The 27,826-nt window shown below is 39.0% G+C and overlaps 1 protein-coding gene across 1 annotated transcript in view; it reads right to left on the bottom strand.

The window, feature by feature from the left end:
* Positions 1-3,033: 3,033 nt before the first annotated feature.
* The window catches only part of LOC128643350 (glutamate receptor ionotropic, kainate 4-like), a 38,647-nt gene continuing 13,854 nt past the window's right edge, over positions 3,034-27,826 (bottom strand). Inside the window, exons 2-3 of the mRNA XM_053696280.1 lie at positions 3,148-3,276; positions 3,034-3,065 (exon numbers count right to left, since the gene is read on the bottom strand). Coding sequence (XP_053552255.1) covers positions 3,034-3,065; positions 3,148-3,276 — 161 coding nt within the window. The remainder of the gene's footprint in view (positions 3,066-3,147; positions 3,277-27,826) is intronic.

The following is a 27,826-nucleotide window of genomic DNA, read 5'->3' as shown; positions in this document are numbered from 1 at the left end:
GTTTTTTTATATTTTTTTGTAGTGTAGCTTCCCCCCTCAATAAACAACCCCACACCCCTCCCAGATCCCTTAGAACAAAATTTCCTCCCTTCTCTCTCCCACTTTGTGCAAAAAAAGTGTCATAGTGTAGCGGTGTAAATAATTTCAGTGAGAAACCTAAAGTTTGTAAAAAAGTTAGTGAAAAAATGATTTTTTTTTTATTTGATTGCTTTTGGCGGTGAAATGGTGGCATGAAATATACAAAAATGGGCCTAGATCAATACTTTGGGGTGTCTACTTAAAAAATGTATATACTTTATATGTGAAGGGTTATTCAGGGATTCCTGACAGATATCAGTGTTACAATGTAACTAGCGCTAATTTTGAAAAAACATGGTTTGGTAATAGTAAAGTGCTACTTGTATTTATGGCCCTATAACTTACAAAAAAAGCAAAGAACGTGTAAACATTGGGTATTTCTAAACTCAGGACAAAATTTATAAACTATTTAGAATGGGTGTTTTTTTTGGTGGTTGTAGATGTGTAACAGATTTTGGAAGTTAGAAAAAGGTTTTTTTGTTTTCAATTTTTCATCATATTTTATAATTTTTGTATAGTAAATTATAAGATATGATGAAAGTCCATTTAATGGCAAGAAAAACGGTATATAATATGTGTGGGTACAGTAAATGAGTATATAAACGGTATATGATATGTGTGGCTACAGTAAATGAGCATATAAACGGTATATGATATGTGTGGGTACAGTAAATGAGTATATAAACGGTATATGATATGTGTGGGTACAGTGATGAGTATATAAACGGTATATGATATGTGTGGGTACAGTAATGAGTATATAAACGGTATATGATATGTGTGGCTACAGTAAATGAGCATATAAACGGTATATGATATGTGTGGGTACAGTAAATGAGTATATAAACGGTATATGATATGTGTGGGTACAGTGATGAGTATATAAACGGTATATGATATGTGTGGGTACAGTAAATGAGTATATAAACGGTATATAATATGTGTGGGTACAGTAAATGAGCATATAAACGGTATATGATATGTGTGGGTACAGTAAATGAGTATATAAACGGTATATGATATGTGTGGGTACAGTGATGACTATATAAACGGTATATGATATGTGTGGGTACAGTAAATGAGTATATAAACTGTATATAATATGTGTGGGTACAGTAAATGAGTATATAAACTGTATATGATATGTGTGGGTACAGTAAATGAGTATATAAACGGTATATAATATGTGTGGGTACAGTGATGAGTATATAAACGGTATATAATATGTGTGGGTACAGTAATGAGTATATAAACAGTATATAATATGTGTGTGTACAGTAAATGAGTATATAAACAGTATATAATATGTGTGTGTACAGTAATGAGTATATAAACGGTATATGATATGTGTGGGTACAGTAAATGAGTATATAAACGGTATATAATATGTGTGTGTACAGTAAATGAGCATATAAACGGTATATGATATGTGTGGGTACAGTAATGAGTATATAAACTGTATATAATATGTGTGGGTACAGTAATGAGTATATAAACTGTATATGATATGTGTGGGTACAGTGATGAGTATATAAACGGTATATGATATGTGTGGGTACAGTAAATGAGTATATAAACTGTATATAATATGTGTGGGTACAGTAATGAGTATATAAACAGTATATAATATGTGTGTGTACAGTAAATGAGTATATAAACGGTATATAATATGTGTGTGTACAGTAATGAGTATATAAACGGTATATGATATGTGTGGGTACAGTAAATGAGTATATAAACGGTATATGATATGTGTGGGTACAGTAAATGAGTATATAAACTGTATATAATATGTGTATGTACAGTAAATGAGTATATAAACGGTATATAATATGTGTGTGTACAGTAATGAGTATATAAACTGTATATAATATGTGTGGGTACAGTAAATGAGTATATAAACGGTATATAATATGTGTGTGTACAGTAATGAGTATATAAACGGTATATGATATGTGTGGGTACAGTGATGACTATATAAACGGTATATAATATGTGTGTGTACAGTAATGAGTATATAAACTGTATATAATATGTGTGGGTACAGTAAATGAGTATATAAACGGTATATAATATGTGTGTGTACAGTAATGAGTATATAAACTGTATATGATATGTGTGGGTACAGTGATGAGTATATAAACGGTATATGATATGTGTGGGTACAGTGATGAGTATATAAACGGTATATAATATGTGTGGGTACAGTAAATGAGTATATAAACTGTATATGATATGTGTGGGTACAGTAATGAGTATATAAACGGTATATAATATGTGTGTGTACAGTAATGAGTATATAAACTGTATATGATATGTGTGGGTACAGTAAATGAGTATATAAACGGTATATTATATGTGTGGGTACAGTAAATGAGTAAGAGGAAAATTACAGCTAAGCACAAACATCGCAGAAATGTAAAAATAGCCCTGGTTCTTAAAGGGACACTGAACCCAAATTTATTCTTTTGTAATTCAGATAGAGCATGCAATTTTAAGCAACTTTCTAATTTACTCCTATTATCAAATGTTCTTTGTTCTCTTGCTATCTTTATTTGAAAAAGAAGGCATCTAAGCCTCTTTTTTGTTTTAGGACCCTAGACAGCACTTGTTTTATTGGTGGGTGAATTTATCCACCAATCAGCAAGAACAACCCAGGTTGTTCACCAAAAATGGGCTAGCATCTAAACTTACATTCTTGTATTTCAAATAAAGATACCAAGAGAATGAAGAAAATGTAATAATAGGAGTAAATTAGAAAGTTGCTTAAAGAAAAAATTTGGGCTCAGTGTCCCTGTAAGGGTAAGACATTTCAACTTTTTACTTTCAACTTGTAATATAAGCACTACCCGACTTGTACAAAAAGTTAACTTCTAGCAAAGTTAGCGTTCGAGCATGAGCTCTAAATAGCGCGCCACTTGTAAGCTAGCCAAAAGTAAGGCCTACTCTTGAGAGTTAGCAGAAAGGAAAGTGATATAAAATGACAGCTGAAATGTGCAGGAGAAAAAAAGCACCATTTAAATCAGGTAAGGAATTTGGTGTTAACCTGGAAAGAATATTGTATTTTACCTTTGGCTCGATGGTCTTCCTCCTTTGGACATTTTCCTCCATCCCACCATTTCCGCTTGAGATCTTCCAGCCGATTGTTCTCTTGCAGCTGAAGTATGGCCAGATCAAACTCATCACGGAAAACAGAGCCTACACCATACACAATTGTGCAAGAAAGTCACGTTTAGTAATCACAATTATTAAATGATAATGCACCATAATTAAAGGGACAAGAAGCCCAATTGTTTTCTTTCACAATTAAAGGGACACTAACGCCAAAATTTTTTCCATGATTCAGATAGCGCATGCAATTTTAAACAACTTTCTAATTGACTCCTATTATCAATTTTTATTTGTTCTCTTGTTATCTTGATTTGAAAAACCAGTAATGAAAGGTTAGGAGCCGGCCCATTTTTAGTTCAGCACCTCAGTAGCGTTTGCTGATTGGTTTGCTACATTTACCCACAAATCAGCAAGTGCTACCCAGGTGCTGAACTAAAAATGGGCCGGCTCCTAACCTTTCATTACTGCTTTTTCAAATCAAGATAGGATGAGAACAAAGAAAAATTGATAATAGGAGTGGTGAATTAGAAAGGTGCTTAAAATCTCATGCTCTATCTGAATCATGAAAGAAAAAAATTGGGTTTAGTGTCCCTTTAAGATAGAGCAAACAATTTTAAACAACTTCCCAATTCTAGCAGCTAGCTCCTAGTAGTTCATTGCTGATCCTACATAGATATGATTTTAAATTGAGGATACAAAAAGAAAGAAGCATTTTAGATAGTCATTGTACAGTCATTGTACAGTCATTGTTCAGTCATTGTTCAGTCATTGTACAGTCATTGTTCAGTCATTGTACAGTCATTGTGCAGTCATTGTTCAGTCATTGTACAGTCATTGTGCAGTCATTGTACAGTCATTGTACAGTCATTGTGCAGTCATTGTTCAGTCATTGTACAGTCATTGTGCAGTCATTGTACAGTCATTGTACAGTCATTGTTCAGTCATTGTACAGTCATTGTACAGTCATTGTTCAGTCATTGTGCAGTCATTGTTCAGTCATTGTACAGTCATTGTGCAGTCATTGTACAGTCATTGTACAGTCATTGTTCAGTCATTGTACAGTCATTGTACAGTCATTGTTCAGTCATTGTACAGTCATTGTACAGTCATTGTACAGTCATTGTACAGTCATTGTTCAGTCATTGTACAGTCATTGTTCAGTCATTGTACAGTCATTGTACAGTCATTGTTCAGTCATTGTACAGTCATTGTTCAGTCATTGTACAGTCATTGTTCAGTCATTGTACAGTCATTGTTCAGTCATTGTTCAGTCATTGTACAGACATTGTTCAGTCATTGTACAGTCATTGTTCAGTCATTGTACAGTCATTGTACAGTCATTGTACAGTCATTGTACAGTCATTTTACAGTCATTGTACAGTCATTGTTCAGTCATTGTACAGTCATTGTACAGTCATTGTGCAGTCATTGTACAGTCATTGTACAGTCATTGTACAGTCATTGTTCAGTCATTGTTCAGTTATTGTACAGTCATTGTTCAGTCATTGTACAGTCATTGTTCAGTCATTGTACAGTCATTGTTCAGTCATTGTACAGTCATTGTACAGTCATTGTACAGTCATTGTTCAGTCATTGTACAGTCATTGTTCAGTCATTGTACAGTCATTGTGCAGTCATAGTGCAGTCATTGTACAGTCATTGTTCAGTCATTGTACAGTCATTGTGCAGTCATTGTTCAGTCATTGTACAGTCATTGTGCAGTCATTGTTCAGTTATTGTACAGTCATTGTTCAGTCATTGTACAGTCATTGTACAGTCATTGTACAGTCATTGTGCAGTCATTGTTCAGTCATTGTACAGTCATTGTTCAGTCATTGTACAGTCATTGTACAGTCATTGTTCAGTCATTGTGCAGTCATTGTGCAGTCATTGTTCAGTCATTGTACAGTCATTGTGCAGTCATTGTTCAGTTATTGTACAGTCATTGTTCAGTCATTGTTCAGTCATTGTACAGTCATTGTACAGTCATTGTGCAGTCATTGTTCAGTCATTGTACAGTCATTGTTCAGTCATTGTACAGTCATTGTACAGTCATTGTTCAGTCATTGTGCAGTCATTGTTCAGTCATTGTGCAGTCATAGTGCAGTCATTGTACAGTCATTGTTCAGTCATTGTACAGTCATTGTGCAGTCATTGTTCAGTCATTGTACAGTCATTGTGCAGTCATTGTTCAGTTATTGTACAGTCATTGTTCAGTCATTGTACAGTCATTGTACAGTCATTGTACAGTCATTGTGCAGTCATTGTACAGTCATTGTACAGTCCATTGTTCAGTCATTGTACAGTCATTGTACAGTCATTGTTCAGTCATTGTGCAGGTCATTGTTCAGTCATTGTACAGTCATTGTACAGTCATTGTTCAGTCATTGTACAGTCATTGTGCAGTCATTGTACAGTCATTGTGCAGTCATAGTACAGTCATTGTACAGTCATTGTTCAGTCATTGTTCAGTCATTGTACAGTCATTGTGCAGTCATTGTACAGTCATTGTACAGTCATTGTGCAGTCATTGTACAGTCATTGTTCAGTCATTGTACAGTCATTGTTCAGTCATTGTACAGTCATTGTGCAGTCATTGTACAGTCATTGTGCAGTCATAGTACAGTCATTGTACAGTCATTGTTCAGTCATTGTTCAGTCATTGTGCAGTCATTGTACAGTCATTGTACAGTCATTGTGCAGTCATTGTACAGTCATTGTTCAGTCATTGTACAGTCATTGTGCAGTCATTGTACAGTCATTGTACAGTCATTGTACAGTCATTGTTCAGTCATTGTACAGTCATTGTTCAGTAATTGTACAGTCATTGTGCAGTCATTGTACAGTCATTGTACAGTCATTGTGCAGTCATTGTTCAGTCATTGTACAGTCATTGTACAGTCATTGTTCAGTCATTGTACAGTCATTGTACAGTCATTGTACAGTCATTGTACAGTTATTGTACAGTCATTGTGCAGTCATAGTACAGTCATTGTACAGTCATTGTTCAGTCATTGTACAGTCATTGTTCAGTCATTGTACAGTCATTGTTCAGTCATTGTGCAGTCATTGTTCAGTCATTGTACAGTCATTGTACAGTCATTGTTCAGTCATTGTACAGTCATTGTACAGTCATTGTACAGTCATTGTACAGTTATTGTACAGTCATTGTGCAGTCATAGTACAGTCATTGTACAGTCATTGTTCAGTCATTGTACAGTCATTGTGCAGTCATTGTACAGTCATTGTACAGTCATTGTGCAGTCATTGTACAGTCATTGTTCAGTCATTGTACAGTCATTGTTCAGTCATTGTACAGTCATTGTGCAGTCATTGTACAGTCATTGTGCAGTCATAGTACAGTCATTGTACAGTCATTGTTCAGTCATTGTTCAGTCATTGTACAGTCATTGTGCAGTCATTGTACAGTCATTGTACAGTCATTGTACAGTCATTGTTCAGTCATTGTGCAGTCATTGTGCAGTCATTGTTCAGTCATTGTACAGTCATTGTGCAGTCATTGTTCAGTTATTGTACAGTCATTGTTCAGTCATTGTACAGTCATTGTACAGTCATTGTACAGTCATTGTGCAGTCATTGTTCAGTCATTGTACAGTCATTGTTCAGTCATTGTACAGTCATTGTACAGTCATTGTTCAGTCATTGTGCAGTCATTGTTCAGTCATTGTGCAGTCATAGTGCAGTCATTGTACAGTCATTGTTCAGTCATTGTACAGTCATTGTGCAGTCATTGTTCAGTCATTGTACAGTCATTGTGCAGTCATTGTTCAGTTATTGTTCAGTCATTGTTCAGTCATTGTACAGTCATTGTACAGTCATTGTACAGTCATTGTGCAGTCATTGTTCAGTCATTGTACAGTCATTGTTCAGTCATTGTACAGTCATTGTACAGTCATTGTTCAGTCATTGTGCAGTCATTGTTCAGTCATTGTACAGTCATTGTACAGTCATTGTTCAGTCATTGTACAGTCATTGTGCAGTCATTGTACAGTCATTGTGCAGTCATAGTACAGTCATTGTACAGTCATTGTTCAGGTCATTGTTCAGTCATTGTACAGTCATTGTGCAGTCATTGTACAGTCATTGTACAGTCATTGTGCAGTCATTGTACAGTCATTGTTCAGTCATTGTACAGTCATTGTTCAGTCATTGTACAGTCATTGTGCAGTCATTGTACAGTCATTGTTCAGTCATAGTACAGTCATTGTACAGTCATTGTTCAGTCATTGTTCAGTCATTGTACAGTCATTGTGCAGTCATTGTACAGTCATTGTACAGTCATTGTGCAGTCATTGTACAGTCATTGTTCAGTCATTGTACAGTCATTGTGCAGTCATTGTACAGTCATTGTACAGTCATTGTACAGTCATTGTTCAGTCATTGTACAGTCATTGTTCAGTAATTGTACAGTCATTGTGCAGTCATTGTACAGTCATTGTACAGTCATTGTGCAGTCATTGTTCAGTCATTGTACAGTCATTGTACAGTCATTGTTCAGTCATTGTACAGTCATTGTACAGTCATTGTACAGTCATTGTACAGTTATTGTACAGTCATTGTGCAGTCATAGTACAGTCATTGTACAGTCATTGTTCAGTCATTGTACAGTCATTGTTCAGTCATTGTACAGTCATTGTTCAGTCATTGTTCAGTCATTGTACAGACATTGTTCAGTCATTGTACAGTCATTGTTCAGTCATTGTACAGTCATTGTTCAGTCATTGTACAGTCATTGTTCAGTCATTGTGCAGTCATTGTTCAGTCATTGTACAGTCATTGTGCAGTCATTGTTCAGTTATTGTACAGTCATTGTTCAGTCATTGTACAGTCATTGTACAGTCATTGTACAGTCATTGTGCAGTCATTGTTCAGTCATTGTACAGTCATTGTTCAGTCATTGTACAGTCATTGTACAGTCATTGTTCATTCATTGTGCAGTCATTGTTCAGTCATTGTGCAGTCATAGTGCAGTCATTGTACAGTCATTGTTCAGTCATTGTACAGTCATTGTGCAGTCATTGTTCAGTCATTGTACAGTCATTGTGCAGTCATTGTTCAGTTATTGTACAGTCATTGTTCAGTCATTGTACAGTCATTGTACAGTCATTGTACAGTCATTGTGCAGTCATTGTTCAGTCATTGTACAGTCATTGTACAGTCATTGTACAGTCATTGTACAGTCATTGTACAGTCATTGTACAGTCATTGTGCAGTCATTGTTCAGTCATTGTACAGTCATTGTACAGTCATTGTTCAGTCATTGTGCAGTCATTGTTCAGTCATTGTACAGTCATTGTACAGTCATTGTTCAGTCATTGTACAGTCATTGTGCAGTCATTGTACAGTCATTGTGCAGTCATTGTACAGTCATTGTACAGTCATTGTTCAGTCATTGTTCAGTCATTGTACAGTCATTGTGCAGTCATTGTACAGTCATTGTACAGTCATTGTGCAGTCATTGTACAGTCATTGTTCAGTCATTGTACAGTCATTGTGCAGTCATTGTACAGTCATTGTACAGTCATTGTACAGTCATTGTTCAGTCATTGTACAGTCATTGTTCAGTAATTGTACAGTCATTGTACAGTCATTGTACAGTCATTGTACAGTCATTGTGCAGTCATTGTTCAGTCATTGTACAGTCATTGTACAGTCATTGTTCAGTCATTGTACAGTCATTGTACAGTCATTGTACAGTCATTGTACAGTTATTGTACAGTCATTGTGCAGTCATAGTACAGTCATTGTACAGTCATTGTTCAGTCATTGTTCAGTCATTGTACAGTCATTGTACAGTCATTGTTCAGTCATTGTGCAGTCATTGTACAGTCATTGTACAGTCATTGTTCAGTCATTGTACAGTCATTGTACAGTCATTGTTCAGTCATTGTACAGTTATTGTGCAGTCATTGTGCAGTCATTGTTCAGTCATTGTACAGTCATTGTACAGTCATTGTACAGTTATTGTACAGTCATTGTACAGTCATTGTTCAGTCATTGTACAGTCATTGTACAGTCATTGTTCAGTCATTGTACAGTCATTGTACAGTCATTGTTCAGTCATTGTACAGTCATTGTGCAGTCATTGTACAGTCATTGTACAGTCATTGTTCAGTCATTGTACAGTCATTGTTCAGTCATTGTACAGTCATTGTTCAGTCATTGTACAGTCATTGTACAGTCATTGTACAGTTATTGTACAGTCATTGTGCAGTCATAGTACAGTCATTGTTCAGTCATTGTACAGTCATTGTACAGTCATTGTACAGTCATTGTTCAGTCATTGTACAGTCATTGTTCAGTCATTGTTCAGTCATTGTACAGTCATTGTACAGTCATTGTGCAGTCATAGTACAGTCATTGTGCAGTCATTGTACAGTCATTGTACAGTCATTGTACAGTCATTGTTCAGTCATTGTACAGTCATTGTTCAGTCATTGTACAGTCATTGTTCAGTCATTGTTCAGTCATTGTTCAGTCATTGTACAGTCATTGTACAGTCATTGTACAGTCATTGTTCAGTCATTGTACAGTCATTGTGCAGTCATTGTACAGTCATTGTACAGTCATTGTTCAGTCATTGTACAGTCATTGTTCAGTCATTGTACAGTCATTGTACAGTCATTGTTCAGTCATTGTACAGTCATTGTACAGTTATTGTACAGTTATTGTACAGTCATTGTGCAGTCATAGTACAGTCATTGTTCAGTCATTGTACAGTCATTGTACAGTAATTGTACAGTCATTGTTCAGTCATTGTACAGTCATTGTTCAGTCATTGTTCAGTCATTGTTCAGTCATTGTACAGTCATTGTACAGTCATTGTGCAGTCATAGTACAGTCATTGTGCAGTCATTGTACAGTCATTGTTCAGTCATTGTACAGTCATTGTTCAATCATTGTTCAGTCATTGTTCAATCATAGTACAGTCATTGTACAGTCATTGTGCAGTCATTGTACAGTCATTGTACAGTCATTGTACAGTCATTGTTCAGTCATTGTACAGTCATTGTTCAGTCATTGTACAGTCATTGTTTAGTCATTGTGCAGTCAGTGTTCAGTTATTGTTCAGTCATTGTACAGTCATTGTACAGTCATTGTACAGTAATTGTTCAGTCATTGTACAGTCATTGTACAGTCATTGTTCAGTCATTGTACAGTCATTGTTCAGTCATTGTGCAGTCATTGTTCAGTCATTGTACAGTCATTGTTTAGTCATTGTGCAGTCAGTGTACAGTCATTGTTCAGTCATTGTTTAGTCATTGTACAGTCATTGTTCAGTCATTGTGCAGTCATTGTACAGTCATTGTTTAGTCATTGTGCAGTCAGTGTACAGTCATTGTTCAGTCATTGTTCAGTCATTGTTCAGTCATTGTTTAGTCATTGTACAGTCATTGTTCAGTCATTGTACAGTCATTGTACAGACATTGTACAGTCATTGTTCAGTCATTGTTCAGTCATTGTACAGTCATTGTACAATCATTGTACAGTCATTGTACAATCATTGTACAGTAATTGTTCAATCATTGTACAGTCATTGTACAGTCATTGTTCAATCATTGTACAGTCATTGTACAGTCATTGTTCAGTCATTGTACAGTCATTGTACAGTCATTGTACAGTAATTGTTCAATCATTGTTCAGTCATTGTACAGTTATTGTTCAGTCATTGTACAGTCATTGTACAGTCATTGTACAGTCATTGTAGTCATTGTTAAGTCATTGTACAGTCATTGTACAGTCATTGTAGTCATTGTTCAGTCATTGTACAGTCATTGTACAGTTATTGTACAGTCATTGTACAATAATTGTTCAATCATTGTTCAGTCATTGTACATTCATTGTTCAGTCATTGTACAGTCATTGTACAGTCATTGTACAGTAATTGTTCAATCATTGTTCAGTCATTGTACAGTTATTGTTCAGTCATTGTACAGTCATTGTACAGTTATTGTACAGTCATTGTAGTCATTGTTAAGTCATTGTACAGTCATTGTACAGTCATTGTAGTCATTGTTCAGTCATTGTGCAGTCATTGTACAGTTATTGTACAGTCATTGTACAATAATTGTTCAATCATTGTTCAGTCATTGTACAGTCATTGTTCAGTCATTGTACACTCATTGTACAGTCATTGTTCAGTCATTGTACAGTCATTGTACAGTTATTGTACAGTCATTGTACAGTAATTGTTCAATCATTGTTCAGTCATTGTACAGTCATTATTCAGTCATTGTTCAGTCATTGTACAGTCATTGTACAGTCATTGTACAGTCATTGTATAGTCATTGTACAGTTATTGTACAGTCATTGTAGTCATTGTACAGTCATTGTACAGTCATTGTATAGTCATTGTTCAGTCATTGTACAGTCATTGTACAGTCATTGTACAGTCATTGTTCAGTCATTGTTCAGTCATTGTACAATCATTGTACAGTCATTGTTCAGTCATTGTTCAGTCATTGTACAGTCATTGTTCAGTCATTGTACAGTCATTGTACAGTCATTGTTCAGTCATTGTACAGTCATTGTACAGTCATTGTACAGTTTTTGTACAGTCATTGTTCAGTCATTGTACAGTCATTGTACAGCCATTGTTCAGTCATTGTTCAGTCATTGTAAAGTCATTGTTCAGTCATTGTACAGTTTTTGTACAGTCATTGTTCAGTCATTGTACAGTCATTGTACAGCCATTGTTCAGTCATTGTTCAGTCATTGTATAGTCATTGTACAGTTATTGCACAGTCATTGTAGTCATTGTACAGTCATTGTACAGTCATTGTTCAGTCATTGTACAGTCATTGTACAGTCATTGTTCAGTCATTGTACAGTCATTGTTCAGTCATTGTACAGTCATTGTACAGTCATTGTTCAGTCATTGTACAGTCATTGTACAGTCATTGTACAGTCATTGTTCAGTCATTGTACAGTCATTGTACAGTCATTGTTCAGTCATTGTGCAGTCATTGTGCAGTCATTGTTCAGTCATTGTACAGTCATTGTTCAGTCATTGTACAGTCATTGTACAGTCATTGTTCAGTCATTGTACAGTCATTGTACAGTCATTGTTCAGTCATTGTGCAGTCATTGTGCAGTCATTGTTCAGTCATTGTACAGTCATTGTGCAGTCATTGTACAGTCATTGTACAGTCATTGTGCAGTCATTGTTCAGTCATTGTACAGTCATTGTGCAGTCATTGTACAGTCATTGTTCAGTCATTGTACAGTCATTGTACAGTCATTGTTCAGTCATTGTACAGTCATTGTACAGTCATTGTTCAGTCATTGTGCAGTCATTGTTCAGTCATTGTGCAGTCATTGTACAGTCATTGTACAGTCATTGTTCAGTCATTGTACAGTCATTGTACAGTCATTGTTCAGTCATTGTACAGTCATTGTACAGTCATTGTTCAGTCATTGTACAGTCATTGTTCAGTCATTGTACAGTCATTGTACAGTCATTGTTCAGTCATTGTACAGTCATTGTACAGTCATTGTTCAGTCATTGTACAGTCATTGTACAGTCATTGTACAGTCATTGTACAGTCATTGTTCAGTCATTGTACAGTCATTGTTCAGTCATTGTACAGTCATTGTACAGACATTGTTCAGTCATTGTACAGTCATTGTTCAGTCATTGTACAGTCATTGTTCAGTCATTGTACAGTCATTGTTCAGTCATTGTTCAGTCATTGTACAGACATTGTTCAGTCATTGTACAGTCATTGTTCAGTCATTGTACAGTCATTGTTCAGTTATTGTACAGTCATTGTACAGTCATTGTACAGTCATTGTTCAGTCATTGTACAGTCATTGTACAGTCATTGTACAGTCATTGTACAGTCATTGTACAGTCATTGTTCAGTCATTGTTCAGTCATTGTACAGTCATTGTTCAGTCATTGTACAGTCATTGTGCAGTCATTGTTCAGTCATTGTACAGTCATTGTGCAGTCATTGTACAGTCATTGTACAGTCATTGTGCAGTCATTGTTCAGTCATTGTACAGTCATTGTGCAGTCATTGTACAGTCATTGTACAGTCATTGTTCAGTCATTGTACAGTCATTGTACAGTCATTGTTCAGTCATTGTACAGTCATTGTACAGTCATTGTTCAGTCATTGTGCAGTCATTGTTCAGTCATTGTACAGTCATTGTGCAGTCATTGTACAGTCATTGTACAGTCATTGTTCAGTCATTGTACAGTCATTGTACAGTCATTGTTCAGTCATTGTACAGTCATTGTACAGTCATTGTTCAGTCATTGTACAGTCATTGTACAGTCATTGTTCAGTCATTGTACAGTCATTGTACAGTCATTGTTCAGTCATTGTACAGTCATTGTACAGTCATTGTACAGTCATTGTACAGTCATTGTTCAGTCATTGTACAGTCATTGTTCAGTCATTGTACAGTCATTGTACAGACATTGTTCAGTCATTGTACAGTCATTGTTCAGTCATTGTACAGTCATTGTTCAGTCATTGTACAGTCATTGTTCAGTCATTGTTCAGTCATTGTACAGACATTGTTCAGTCATTGTACAGTCATTGTTCAGTCATTGTACAGTCATTGTACAGTCATTGTACAGTCATTGTACAGTCATTTTACAGTCATTGTACAGTCATTGTTCAGTCATTGTACAGTCATTGTACAGTCATTGTGCAGTCATTGTACAGTCATTGTACAGTCATTGTACAGTCATTGTTCAGTCATTGTTCAGTTATTGTACAGTCATTGTTCAGTCATTGTACAGTCATTGTTCAGTCATTGTACAGTCATTGTTCAGTCATTGTACAGTCATTGTACAGTCATTGTACAGTCATTGTTCAGTTATTGTACAGTCATTGTTCAGTCATTGTACAGTCATTGTGCAGTCATAGTGCAGTCATTGTACAGTCATTGTTCAGTCATTGTACAGTCATTGTGCAGTCATTGTTCAGTCATTGTACAGTCATTGTGCAGTCATTGTTCAGTTATTGTACAGTCATTGTTCAGTCATTGTACAGTCATTGTACAGTCATTGTACAGTCATTGTGCAGTCATTGTTCAGTCATTGTACAGTCATTGTTCAGTCATTGTACAGTCATTGTACAGTCATTGTTCAGTCATTGTGCAGTCATTGTGCAGTCATTGTTCAGTCATTGTACAGTCATTGTGCAGTCATTGTTCAGTTATTGTACAGTCATTGTTCAGTCATTGTACAGTCATTGTACAGTCATTGTACAGTCATTGTGCAGTCATTGTTCAGTCATTGTACAGTCATTGTTCAGTCATTGTACAGTCATTGTACAGTCATTGTTCAGTCATTGTGCAGTCATTGTTCAGTCATTGTGCAGTCATAGTGCAGTCATTGTACAGTCATTGTTCAGTCATTGTACAGTCATTGTGCAGTCATTGTTCAGTCATTGTACAGTCATTGTGCAGTCATTGTTCAGTTATTGTACAGTCATTGTTCAGTCATTGTACAGTCATTGTACAGTCATTGTACAGTCATTGTGCAGTCATTGTTCAGTCATTGTACAGTCATTGTTCAGTCATTGTACAGTCATTGTACAGTCATTGTTCAGTCATTGTGCAGTCATTGTTCAGTCATTGTACAGTCATTGTACAGTCATTGTTCAGTCATTGTACAGTCATTGTGCAGTCATTGTACAGTCATTGTGCAGTCATAGTACAGTCATTGTACAGTCATTGTTCAGTCATTGTTCAGTCATTGTACAGTCATTGTGCAGTCATTGTACAGTCATTGTACAGTCATTGTGCAGTCATTGTACAGTCATTGTTCAGTCATTGTACAGTCATTGTTCAGTCATTGTACAGTCATTGTGCAGTCATTGTACAGTCATTGTGCAGTCATAGTACAGTCATTGTACAGTCATTGTTCAGTCATTGTTCAGTCATTGTACAGTCATTGTGCAGTCATTGTACAGTCATTGTACAGTCATTGTGCAGTCATTGTACAGTCATTGTTCAGTCATTGTACAGTCATTGTGCAGTCATTGTACAGTCATTGTACAGTCATTGTACAGTCATTGTTCAGTCATTGTACAGTCATTGTTCAGTAATTGTACAGTCATTGTGCAGTCATTGTACAGTCATTGTACAGTCATTGTGCAGTCATTGTTCAGTCATTGTACAGTCATTGTACAGTCATTGTTCATTCATTGTACAGTCATTGTACAGTCATTGTACAGTCATTGTACAGTTATTGTACAGTCATTGTGCAGTCATAGTACAGTCATTGTACAGTCATTGTTCAGTCATTGTACAGTCATTGTTCAGTCATTGTACAGTCATTGTTCAGTCATTGTTCAGTCATTGTACAGACATTGTTCAGTCATTGTACAGTCATTGTTCAGTCATTGTACAGTCATTGTTCAGTCATTGTACAGTCATTTTTCAGTCATTGTGCAGTCATTGTTCAGTCATTGTACAGTCATTGTGCAGTCATTGTTCAGTTATTGTACAGTCATTGTTCAGTCATTGTACAGTCATTGTACAGTCATTGTACAGTCATTGTGCAGTCATTGTTCAGTCATTGTACAGTCATTGTTCAGTCATTGTACAGTCATTGTACAGTCATTGTTCATTCATTGTGCAGTCATTGTTCAGTCATTGTGCAGTCATAGTGCAGTCATTGTACAGTCATTGTTCAGTCATTGTACAGTCATTGTGCAGTCATTGTTCAGTCATTGTACAGTCATTGTGCAGTCATTGTTCAGTTATTGTACAGTCATTGTTCAGTCATTGTACAGTCATTGTACAGTCATTGTACAGTCATTGTGCAGTCATTGTTCAGTCATTGTACAGTCATTGTACAGTCATTGTACAGTCATTGTACAGTCATTGTTCAGTCATTGTACAGTCATTGTACAGTCATTGTACAGTCATTGTTCAGTCATTGTGCAGTCATTGTTCAGTCATTGTACAGTCATTGTACAGTCATTGTTCAGTCATTGTACAGTCATTGTGCAGTCATTGTACAGTCATTGTGCAGTCATAGTACAGTCATTGTACAGTCATTGTTCAGTCATTGTTCAGTCATTGTACAGTCATTGTGCAGTCATTGTACAGTCATTGTGCAGTCATTGTACAGTCATTGTTCAGTCATTGTACAGTCATTGTGCAGTCATTGTACAGTCATTGTACAGTCATTGTACAGTCATTGTTCAGTCATTGTACAGTCATTGTTCAGTAATTGTACAGTCATTGTACAGTCATTGTACAGTCATTGTACAGTCATTGTGCAGTCATTGTTCAGTCATTGTACAGTCATTGTACAGTCATTGTTCAGTCATTGTACAGTCATTGTACAGTCATTGTACAGTCATTGTACAGTTATTGTACAGTCATTGTGCAGTCATAGTACAGTCATTGTACAGTCATTGTTCAGTCATTGTTCAGTCATTGTACAGTCATTGTACAGTCATTGTTCAGTCATTGTGCAGTCATTGTACAGTCATTGTACAGTCATTGTTCAGTCATTGTACAGTCATTGTACAGTCATTGTTCAGTCATTGTACAGTTATTGTGCAGTCATTGTGCAGTCATTGTTCAGTCATTGTACAGTCATTGTACAGTCATTGTACAGTTATTGTACAGTCATTGTACAGTCATTGTTCAGTCATTGTACAGTCATTGTACAGTCATTGTTCAGTCATTGTACAGTCATTGTACAGTCATTGTTCAGTCATTGTACAGTCATTGTGCAGTCACTGTACAGTCATTGTACAGTCATTGTTCAGTCATTGTACAGTCATTGTTCAGTCATTGTACAGTCATTGTTCAGTCATTGTACAGTCATTGTACAGTCATTGTACAGTTATTGTACAGTCATTGTACAGTCATTGTTCAGTCATTGTACAGTCATTGTGCAGTCATTGTACAGTCATTGTACAGTCATTGTTCAGTCATTGTTCAGTCATTGTACAGTCATTGTACAGTCATTGTTCAGTCATTGTACAGTCATTGTACAGTTATTGTACAGTTATTGTACAGTCATTGTGCAGTCATAGTACAGTCATTGTTCAGTCATTGTACAGTCATTGTACAGTAATTGTACAGTCATTGTTCAGTCATTGTACAGTCATTGTTCAGTCATTGTTCAGTCATTGTACAGTCATTGTACAGTCATTGTGCAGTCATAGTACAGTCATTGTGCAGTCATTGTACAGTCATTGTTCAGTCATTGTACAGTCATTGTTCAGTCATTGTACAGTCATTGTTCAATCATTGTTCAGTCATTGTTCAATCATAGTACAGTCATTGTACAGTCATTGTGCAGTCATTGTACAGTCATTGTACAGTCATTGTACAGTCATTGTTCAGTCATTGTACAGTCATTGTTCAGTCATTGTACAGTCATTGTTTAGTCATTGTGCAGTCAGTGTTCAGTTATTGTTCAGTCATTGTACAGTCATTGTACAGTCATTGTACAGTAATTGTTCAGTCATTGTACAGTCATTGTACAGTCATTGTTCAGTCATTGTACAGTCATTGTTCAGTCATTGTGCAGTCATTGTTCAGTCATTGTACAGTCATTGTTTAGTCATTGTGCAGTCAGTGTACAGTCATTGTTCAGTCATTGTTTAGTCATTGTACAGTCATTGTTCAGTCATTGTGCAGTCATTGTACAGTCATTGTTTAGTCATTGTGCAGTCAGTGTACAGTCATTGTTCAGTCATTGTTCAGTCATTGTTCAGTCATTGTTTAGTCATTGTACAGTCATTGTTCAGTCATTGTACAGTCATTGTACAGACATTGTACAGTCATTGTTCAGTCATTGTTCAGTCATTGTACAGTCATTGTACAATCATTGTACAGTCATTGTACAATCATTGTACAGTAATTGTTCAATCATTGTACAGTCATTGTACAGTCATTGTTCAGTCATTGAACAGTCATTGTTCAATCATTGTACAGTCATTGTACAGTCATTGTTCAGTCATTGTACAGTCATTGTACAGTCATTGTACAGTAATTGTTCAATCATTGTTCAGTCATTGTACAGTTATTGTTCAGTCATTGTACAGTCATTGTACAGTCATTGTACAGTCATTGTAGTCATTGTTAAGTCATTGTACAGTCATTGTACAGTCATTGTAGTCATTGTTCAGTCATTGTACAGTCATTGTACAGTTATTGTACAGTCATTGTACAATAATTGTTCAATCATTGTTCAGTCATTGTACATTCATTGTTCAGTCATTGTACAGTCATTGTACAGTCATTGTACAGTAATTGTTCAATCATTGTTCAGTCATTGTACAGTTATTGTTCAGTCATTGTACAGTCATTGTACAGTTATTGTACAGTCATTGTAGTCATTGTTAAGTCATTGTACAGTCATTGTACAGTCATTGTAGTCATTGTTCAGTCATTGTGCAGTCATTGTACAGTTATTGTACAGTCATTGTACAATAATTGTTCAATCATTGTTCAGTCATTGTACAGTCATTGTTCAGTCATTGTACACTCATTGTACAGTCATTGTTCAGTCATTGTACAGTCATTGTACAGTTATTGTACAGTCATTGTACAGTAATTGTTCAATCATTGTTCAGTCATTGTACAGTCATTATTCAGTCATTGTTCAGTCATTGTACAGTCATTGTACAGTCATTGTACAGTCATTGTATAGTCATTGTACAGTTATTGTACAGTCATTGTAGTCATTGTACAGTCATTGTACAGTCATTGTATAGTCATTGTTCAGTCATTGTACAGTCATTGTACAGTCATTGTACAGTCATTGTTCAGTCATTGTTCAGTCATTGTACAATCATTGTACAGTCATTGTTCAGTCATTGTTCAGTCATTGTACAGTCATTGTTCAGTCATTGTACAGTCATTGTACAGTCATTGTTCAGTCATTGTACAGTCATTGTACAGTCATTGTACAGTTTTTGTACAGTCATTGTTCAGTCATTGTACAGTCATTGTACAGCCATTGTTCAGTCATTGTTCAGTCATTGTAAAGTCATTGTTCAGTCATTGTACAGTTTTTGTACAGTCATTGTTCAGTCATTGTACAGTCATTGTACAGCCATTGTTCAGTCATTGTTCAGTCATTGTATAGTCATTGTACAGTTATTGCACAGTCATTGTAGTCATTGTACAGTCATTGTACAGTCATTGTTCAGTCATTGTACAGTCATTGTACAGTCATTGTACAGCCATTGTTCAGTCATTGTTCAGTTATTGTAAAGTCATTGTACAGTCATTGTACAGTCATTGTTCAGTCATTGTACAGTCATTGTACAGCCATTGTTCAGTCATTGTTCAGCCATTGTAAAGTCATTGTTCAGTCATTGTACAGACATTGTTCAGTCATTGTACAGTCATTGTACAGTCATTGTACAGTCATTGTTCAGTCATTGTACAGTCATTGTTCAATCATTGTACAGTCATTGTACAGTCATTGTACAGTCATTGTACAATCATTGGTCAGTCATTGTACAGTCATTGTAGTCATTGTTCAGTAATTGTACAGTCATTACACAGTCATTGTTCAGTCATTGTACAGTCATTGTACAGTCATTGTACAGTAATTGCCCAGTCATTGCTCACTCATTGCTCAGTCATTGTACAGTCATTGTTCAGTCATTGTACAGTCATTGTGCAGTCATTGTACAGTCATTGTAGAGTCATTGTTCAGTCATTGTGCAGTCATTGTTCAGTCATTGTACAGTCATTGTACAGTAATTTTACAGTCATTGTTCAGTCATTGTTCATTCATTGTAGTCATTGTTCAGTCATTGTACAGTCATTTTAAGTCATTGTTCAGTCATTGTACAGTTATTGTACAGTCATTGTTCAGTCATTGTACAGTCATTGTACAGTCATTGTTCGGTCATTGTACGGTCATTGTACAGTCATCGTACAGTCATTGTATAGTCATTGCTCAGTCATTGTACAGTTATTGTACAGTCATTGTACAGTCGTTGTTCAGTCATTGTTCAGTCATTGTTCAGTCATTGTTCAGTCATTATACAGCCATTGTTCAGTCATTGTAAAGTCATTGTTCAGTCATTGTTCAGTCATTGTAAAGTCCTTGTTCAGTCATTGTACAGTCATTTTACAGTGATTATACAGTCATTGTACAGTCATTGTACAGCCATTGCTCAGTCATTGTACAGTCATTGTACAGTTATTGTACAGTCATTGTTCAGTCATTGTTCAGTCATTGTGCAGTCATTGTACAGTCATTGTTCAGTCATTGTACAGTCATTGCACAGTCATTGCACAGTCATTGTACAGTCATTGTTCAATGAAAAGATACATTGTAATCCTATCTTGAAATGGCCTTTTGTATTGAGCTAATGGCCCCAAGTTATCAAGCTCTGTCGGAACTGATCCGACATTGCGGATCAGGTCCGACAGACCACGCTGAATACGGCGAGCAATACGATCGCCGTATTCAGCATTGCACCAGCAGCTCACAAGAGCTGCTGGTGCAATGCCGCCCCCCTGCAGACTCGCGGCCAATAGGCCGCCAGCAGGGTGTGTCAATCAACCCGATCGTACTCGATCGAGTTGATTTTCGGCGATGTCTGTCCGCCTGCTCAGAGTCTTTATGACTGCTGCTTCATAACTGCTGTTTCTGGCGAGTCTGAAGGCTCGCCAGAAACAGGGATCATCAAGCTCCTTACGGAGCTTGTTAAATAGAGGGCAAAATGATGAAATTAGCAATCACCATAAATAAAAAACAAACAAAACCAAAAAGGGCTTAACAAGGCAGCATTTTTGCAGTATTTTGAAACATTCGCTTAGAGAATAACTTCTGGTTTCACTATTCTGTTCTCAATATTACTGTGGAGTTTTATGAAAGAATTTGTTAAACCTAGAGAATAAGGTTATAAAATTAGAAAGGATCAAGCCAGTTCAAATCAGCCCAAACAGACTGCTGATAGTTGAATTGTATGGTCCCTAAAAGCTACAAAATAAAGAGCACATAGGCTATTATTTGGTGCCTAAAAATAAGGGATAAAGAAATGTGAGAATCAGCGGAAATTATTGTGATCTTATAATGTATTTTCTGTGCAGATTATATCTAGGGTGCTCATTTGTAAACACATTTGGGCTGTATCTGTGATGGTCTAGGTTTGTATTTTGATACATGGCATTATCGTGAAAAAGAAAACTACTATTAAGTTTGCAAGGGGATCAATTCCCAATTAATGTGCCATTATAGTAGAAAAAAAAGACATGTTCTAATTTTTTGGGCGTATAATTTTAACTCAAGCATCCCTGAATTTCTTTGTGTTTAGCTCCCCAATAGGGATTAAACCCATAGTTAAAGTAACAATCTGCAGTTACACTACTGGTCCTGAGCAAAAACTGCTGGTCACCTAATCAGCAGCTGCAGTCGCACACAGCTGGGTCATGTGACTGATGCATCTGATTGGTTCGGTGGCAGTTTAAATTTCATTATTATCAAACATACTTATTTCTTTCTGTATCCTTTGTTTAACATTATCCATGAGAACATACCTAGGTAGGCTATTGAGTGTACATGCATTTTGAGCACTATATAACAGCAGAGTTTGCAACAATGTTTCTAACAATGCTATAGGATGTTGCAAACAAAGCTGTCATATAGTGCTCAACACAAGTGCATGGTCCTAAGCTTACCTAGGTATTCTGTCATTGAAAGGAGCTAAGTTTCAACAAAGAATAACAAGAGAAAGAAACAAATTTGATAATAGAAGTAAATTGGATTTTTTATTTTAACCCCTTAATGACACGGATGTACCCTGTATGATACACGTCATTAAGGTTTCTTCTTTTGGCCCTGTAATAGTGCGGTCTCACTACTGTTAGAGAGATTACAACACGTCTCACTACTGGGGGCATCAGGCTATAGTGCTGTCTCACTACTGTTAGAGAGATTACAACACGTCGCACTAATGGGGGCATCAGGCTATATAGTGCGGTCTCACTGCTGTTAGAGAGATTACAACACGTCTCACTAAAGGGGGCATCAGGCTATAGTGCGGTCTCACTGCTGTTAGAGAGATTACAAAACGTCTCACTACTGGGGGCATCAGGCTATATAGTGCGGTCTCACTGCTGTTAGAGACAGTACAACACGTCTCACTACTGGGGGCATCAGGCTATATAGTGCGGTCTCACTGCTGTTAGAGAGATTACAACACGTCTCACTACTGGGGGCATCAGGCTATATAGTGCGGTCTCACTGCTGTTAGAGAGAGTACAACACGTCTCACTACTGGGGGCATCAGGCTATATAGTGCGGTCTCACTGCTGTTAGAGAGAGTACAACACGTCTCACTACTGGGGGCATCAGGCTATAGTGCGGTCTCACTGCTGTTAGAGAGAGTACAACATGTCTCACTACTGGGGGCATCAGGCTATAGTGCGGTCTCACTGCTGTTAGAGAGAGTACAACACGTCTCACTACTGGGGGCATCAGGCTATAGTGCGGTCTCACTGCTGTTAGAGAGAGTACAACACACCTCACTACTGGGGGCATCAGGCTATAGTGCGGTCTCACTGCTGTTAGAGAGAGTACAACACACCTCACTACTGGGGGAATCAGGCTATAGTGCGGTCTCACTGCTGTTAGAGAGAATACAACACGTCTCACTACTGGGGGCATCAGGCTATAGTGCGGTCTCACTGCTGTTAGAGAGAGTACAACACGTCTCACTACTGGGGGCATCAGGCTATAGTGCAGTCTCACTGCTGTTAGAGAGAGTACAATACGTCTCACTACTGGGGGCATCAGGCTATAGTGCGGTCTCACTGCTGTTAGAGAGAGTACAACACACCTCACTACTGGGGGCATCAGGCTATAGTGCGGTCTCACTGCTGTTAGAGAGAGTACAACACACCTCACTACTGGGGGCATCAGGCTATAGTGCGGTCTCACTGCTGTTAGAGAGAGTACAACACACCTCACTACTGGGGGCATCAGGCTATAGTGCGGTCTCACTGCTGTTAGAGAGAGTACAACACACCTCACTACTGGGGGCATCATGCTATAGTGCGGTCTCACTGCTGTTAGAGAGATTACAACATGTCTCACTACTGGGGGCATCAGGCTATAGTGCGGTCTCACTGTTGTTAGAGAGATTACAACATGTCTCACTACTGGGGGCATCATGCTATAGTGCGGTCTCACTGCTGTTAGAGAGATTACAACATGTCTCACTACTGGGGGCATCAGGCTATAGTGCGGTCTCACTGTTGTTAGAGAGATTACAACATGTCTCACTACTGGGGGCATCATGCTATAGTGCGGTCTCACTGCTGTTAGAGAGAGTACAACACGTCTCACTACTGGGGGCAGCAGGCTATAGTGCGGTCTCACCGCTGTTAGAGAGAGTCCTCACGTCTCACTAATGGGGGCATCTGGCTATAGTGCGGTCTCACTGCTGTTAGAGAGATTACAACACGTCTCACTACTGGGGGCATCAGGCTGTAGTGCGGTCTCACTGCTGTTAGAGAGATTACAACACGTCTCACTACTGGGGGCATCAGGCTATAGTGCGGTCTCACTGCTGTTAGAGAGATTACAACACGTCTCACTACTGGGGGCATCAGGCTATAGTGCGTTCTCACTGCTGTTAGAGAGATTACAACACGTCTCACTACTGGGGGCATCAGGCTATAGTGCGGTCTCACTGCTGTTAGAGAGATTACAACATGTCTCACTACTGGGGGCATCAGGCTGTAGTGCGGTCTCACTGCTATTAGAGAGATTACAACACTTCTCACTACTGGGGGCATCAGGCTATATAGTGCATTCTCACTGCTGTTAGAGAGAGTACAACACGTCTCACTACTGGGGGCATCAGGCTATATAGTGTGGTCTCACTGCTTTTAGAGAGAGTACAACACGTCTCACTACTGGGGGCATCAGGCTATATAGTGCGGTCTCACTGCTGTTAGAGAGATTACAACACGTCTCACTACTAGGGGCATCAGGCTATATAGTGCGGTCTCACTGCTGTTAGAGAGAGTACAACACGCCTCACTACTGGGGGCATCATGCTATAGTGCGGTCTCACTGCTGTTAGAGAGATTACAACACGTCTCACTACTGGGGGCATCAGGCTGTAGTGCGGTCTCACTGCTGTTAGAGAGAGTACAACACGTCTCACTACTGGGGGCATCAGGCTATAGTGCGGTCTCACTACTGTTGGAGAGATTACAACACGTCTCACTACTGGGGGCATCAGGCTATAGTGCGGTCTCACTGCTGTTAGAGAGAGAACAACACACCTCACTACTGGGGGCATCAGGCTATAGTGCGGTCTCACTGCTGTTAGAGAGATTACAACACGTCTCACTACTGGGGGAATCAGGCTATAGTGCGGTCTCACTGCTGTTAGAGAGATTACAACACGTCTCACCACTGGGGGCATCAGGCTATAGTGTGGTCTCACTGATGGTAGAGAGAGTACTACACGTCTCACCACTGGGGGCATCAGGCTATAGTTTGGTCTCACTGATGGTAGAGAGAGTACAACACGTCTCACTACTGGGGGCATCAGGCTATAGTGCAGTCTCACTGCTGTTAGAGAGAGTACAACACGTCTCACTACTGGGGGCATCAGGCTATAGTGCGGTCTCACTGCTGTTAGAGAGATTACAACACGTCTCACTACTGAGGGCATCAGGCTGTAGTGTGGTCTCACTTCTGTTAGAGAGATAACAACATGTCTCACTACTGGGGGCATCAGGCTATATAGTGCGGTCTCACTGCTGTTAGAGAGAGTACAACACACCTCACTACTGGGGGCATCATGCTATAGTGCGGTCTCACTGCTGTTAGAGAGATTACAACACGTCTCACTACTGGGGGCATCAGGCAATAGTGCGGTCTCACTGCTGTTAGAGAGATTACAACATGTCTCACTATTGGGGGCATCAGGCTGTAGTGTGGTCTCACTGCTGTTAGAGAGATTACAACACGTCTCACTACTGGGGGCATCAGGCTAAAGTGCGGTCTCACTGCTGTTAGAGAGAGTACAACATGTCTCACTACTGGGGGCATCAGGCTATAGTGCGGTCTCACTGCTGTTAGAGAGATTACAACACGTCTCACTACTGGGGGCATCAGGCTATAGTGCGGTCTCACTGCTGTTAGAGAGATTACAACATGTCTCACTACTGGGGGCATCAGGCTGTAGTGTGGTCTCACTGCTGTTAGAGAGATTACAACACGTCTCACTACTGGGGGCATCAGGCTATAGTGCAGTCTCACTGCTGTTAGAGAGATTACAACACGTCTCACTACTGGGGGCATCAGGCTGTAGTGTGGTCTCACTGCTGTTAGAGAGATTACAATATGTCTCACTACTGGGGGCATCAGGCTATAGTGCGGTCTCACTGCTGTTAGAGAGATTACAACACGTCTCACTACTGGGGGCATCAGGCTATAGTGCGGTCTCACTGCTGTTAGAGAGATTACAACACGTCTCACTACTGGGGGCATCAGGCTGTAGTGTGGTCTCACTTCTGTTAGAGAGAGTACAACACGCCTCACTACTGGGGGCATCAGGCTATAGTGCAGTCTCACTGCTGTTAGAGAGAGTACAACACGTCTCACTACTGGGGGCATCAGGCTATAGTGCGGTCTCACTGCTGTTAGAGAGATTACAACACGTTTCACTACTGGTGGCATCAGGCTATAGTGCGGTCTCACTGCTGTTAGAGAGATAACAACATGTCTCACTACTGGGGGCAACAGGCTATAGTGCGGTCTCACTGCTGTTAGAGAGATAACAACATGTCTCACTACTGGGGGCATCAGGCTATATAGTGCGGTCTCACTGCTGTTAGAGAGAGTACAACACACCTCACTACTGGGGGCATCATGCTATAGTGCGGTCTCACTGCTGTTAGAGAGATTACAACACGTCTCACTACTGGGGGCATCAGGCTATAGTGCGGTCTCACTGCTGTTAGAGAGATTACAACACGTCTCACTACTGGTGGCATCAGGCTATAGTGCGGTCTCACTGCTGTTAGAGAGATAACAACATGTCTCACTACTGGGGGCAACAGGCTATAGTGCGGTCTCACTGCTGTTAGAGAGATAACAACATGTCTCACTACTGGGGGCATCAGGCTATATAGTGCGGTCTCACTGCTGTTAGAGAGAGTACAACACACCTCACTACTGGGGGCATCATGCTATAGTGCGGTCTCACTGCTGTTAGAGAGATTACAACACGTCTCACTACTGGGAGCATCAGGCTATAGTGCGGTCTCACTGCTGTTAGAGAGAGTACAACATGTCTCACTACTGGGGGCATCAGGCTGTAGTGTGGTCTCACTGCTGTTAGAGAGATTACAACACGTCTCACTACTGGGGGCATCAGGCTAAAGTGCGGTCTCACTGCTGTTAGAGAGAGTACAACATGTCTCACTACTGGGGGCATCAGGCTATAGTGCGGTCTCACTGCTGTTAGAGAGATTACAACACGTCTCACTACTGGGGGCATCAGGCTATAGTGCGGTCTCACTGCTGTTAGAGAGATTACAACATGTCTCACTACTGGGGGCATCAGGCTGTAGTGTGGTCTCACTGCTGTTAGAGAGATTACAACACGTCTCACTACTGGGGGCATCAGGCTATAGTGCGGTCTCACTGCTGTTAGAGAGAGTACAACATGTCTCACTACTGGGGGAATCAGGCTGTAGTGTGGTCTCACTGTTGTTAGAGAGATTACAACACATCTCACTACTGGGGGCATCAGGCTATAGTGCAGTCTCACTGCTGTTAGAGAGATTACAACACGTCTCACTACTGGGGGCATCAGGCTGTAGTGTGGTCTCACTGCTGTTAGAGAGATTACAATATGTCTCACTACTGGGGGCATCAGGCTATAGTGCGGTCTCACTGCTGTTAGAGAGAGTACAACACGTCTCACTACTGGGGGCATCAGGCTATAGTGCGGTCTCACTGCTGTTAGAGAGATTACAATATGTCTCACTACTGGGGGCATCAGGCTATAGTGCGGTCTCACTGCTGTTAGAGAGATTACAACACGTCTCACTACTGGGGGCATCAGGCTATATAGTGCGGTCTCACTGCTGTTAGAGAGATTACAACACGTCTCACTACTCTTGGCATCAGGCTATAGTGCGGTCTCACTGCTGTTAGAGAGATAACAACATGTCTCACTACTGGGGGCATCAGGCTATATAGTGCGGTCTCACTGCTGTTAGAGAGAGTACAACACACCTCACTACTGGGGGCATCATGCTATAGTGCGGTCTCACTGCTGTTAGAGAGATTACAACACGTCTCACTACTGGGGGCATCAGGCAATAGTGCGGTCTCACTGCTGTTAGAGAGATTACAACATGTCTCACTATTGGGGGCATCAGGCTGTAGTGTGGTCTCACTGCTGTTAGAGAGATTACAACACGTCTCACTACTGGGGGCATCAGGCTAAAGTGCGGTCTCACTGCTGTTAGAGAGAGTACAACATGTCTCACTACTGGGGGCATCAGGCTATAGTGCGGTCTCACTGCTGTTAGAGAGATTACAACACGTCTCACTACTGGGGGCATCAGGCTATAGTGCGGTCTCACTGCTGTTAGAGAGATTACAACATGTCTCACTACTGGGGGC

This window comes from Bombina bombina, unplaced genomic scaffold, assembly GCF_027579735.1.
Source record: "Bombina bombina isolate aBomBom1 unplaced genomic scaffold, aBomBom1.pri scaffold_712, whole genome shotgun sequence".
Classification (NCBI taxonomy): Eukaryota; Metazoa; Chordata; class Amphibia; order Anura; family Bombinatoridae; genus Bombina; species Bombina bombina.
The sequence above is the reverse complement of the archived record's forward strand: the minus strand, read 5'-3'. Positions and strand labels throughout refer to the sequence as shown.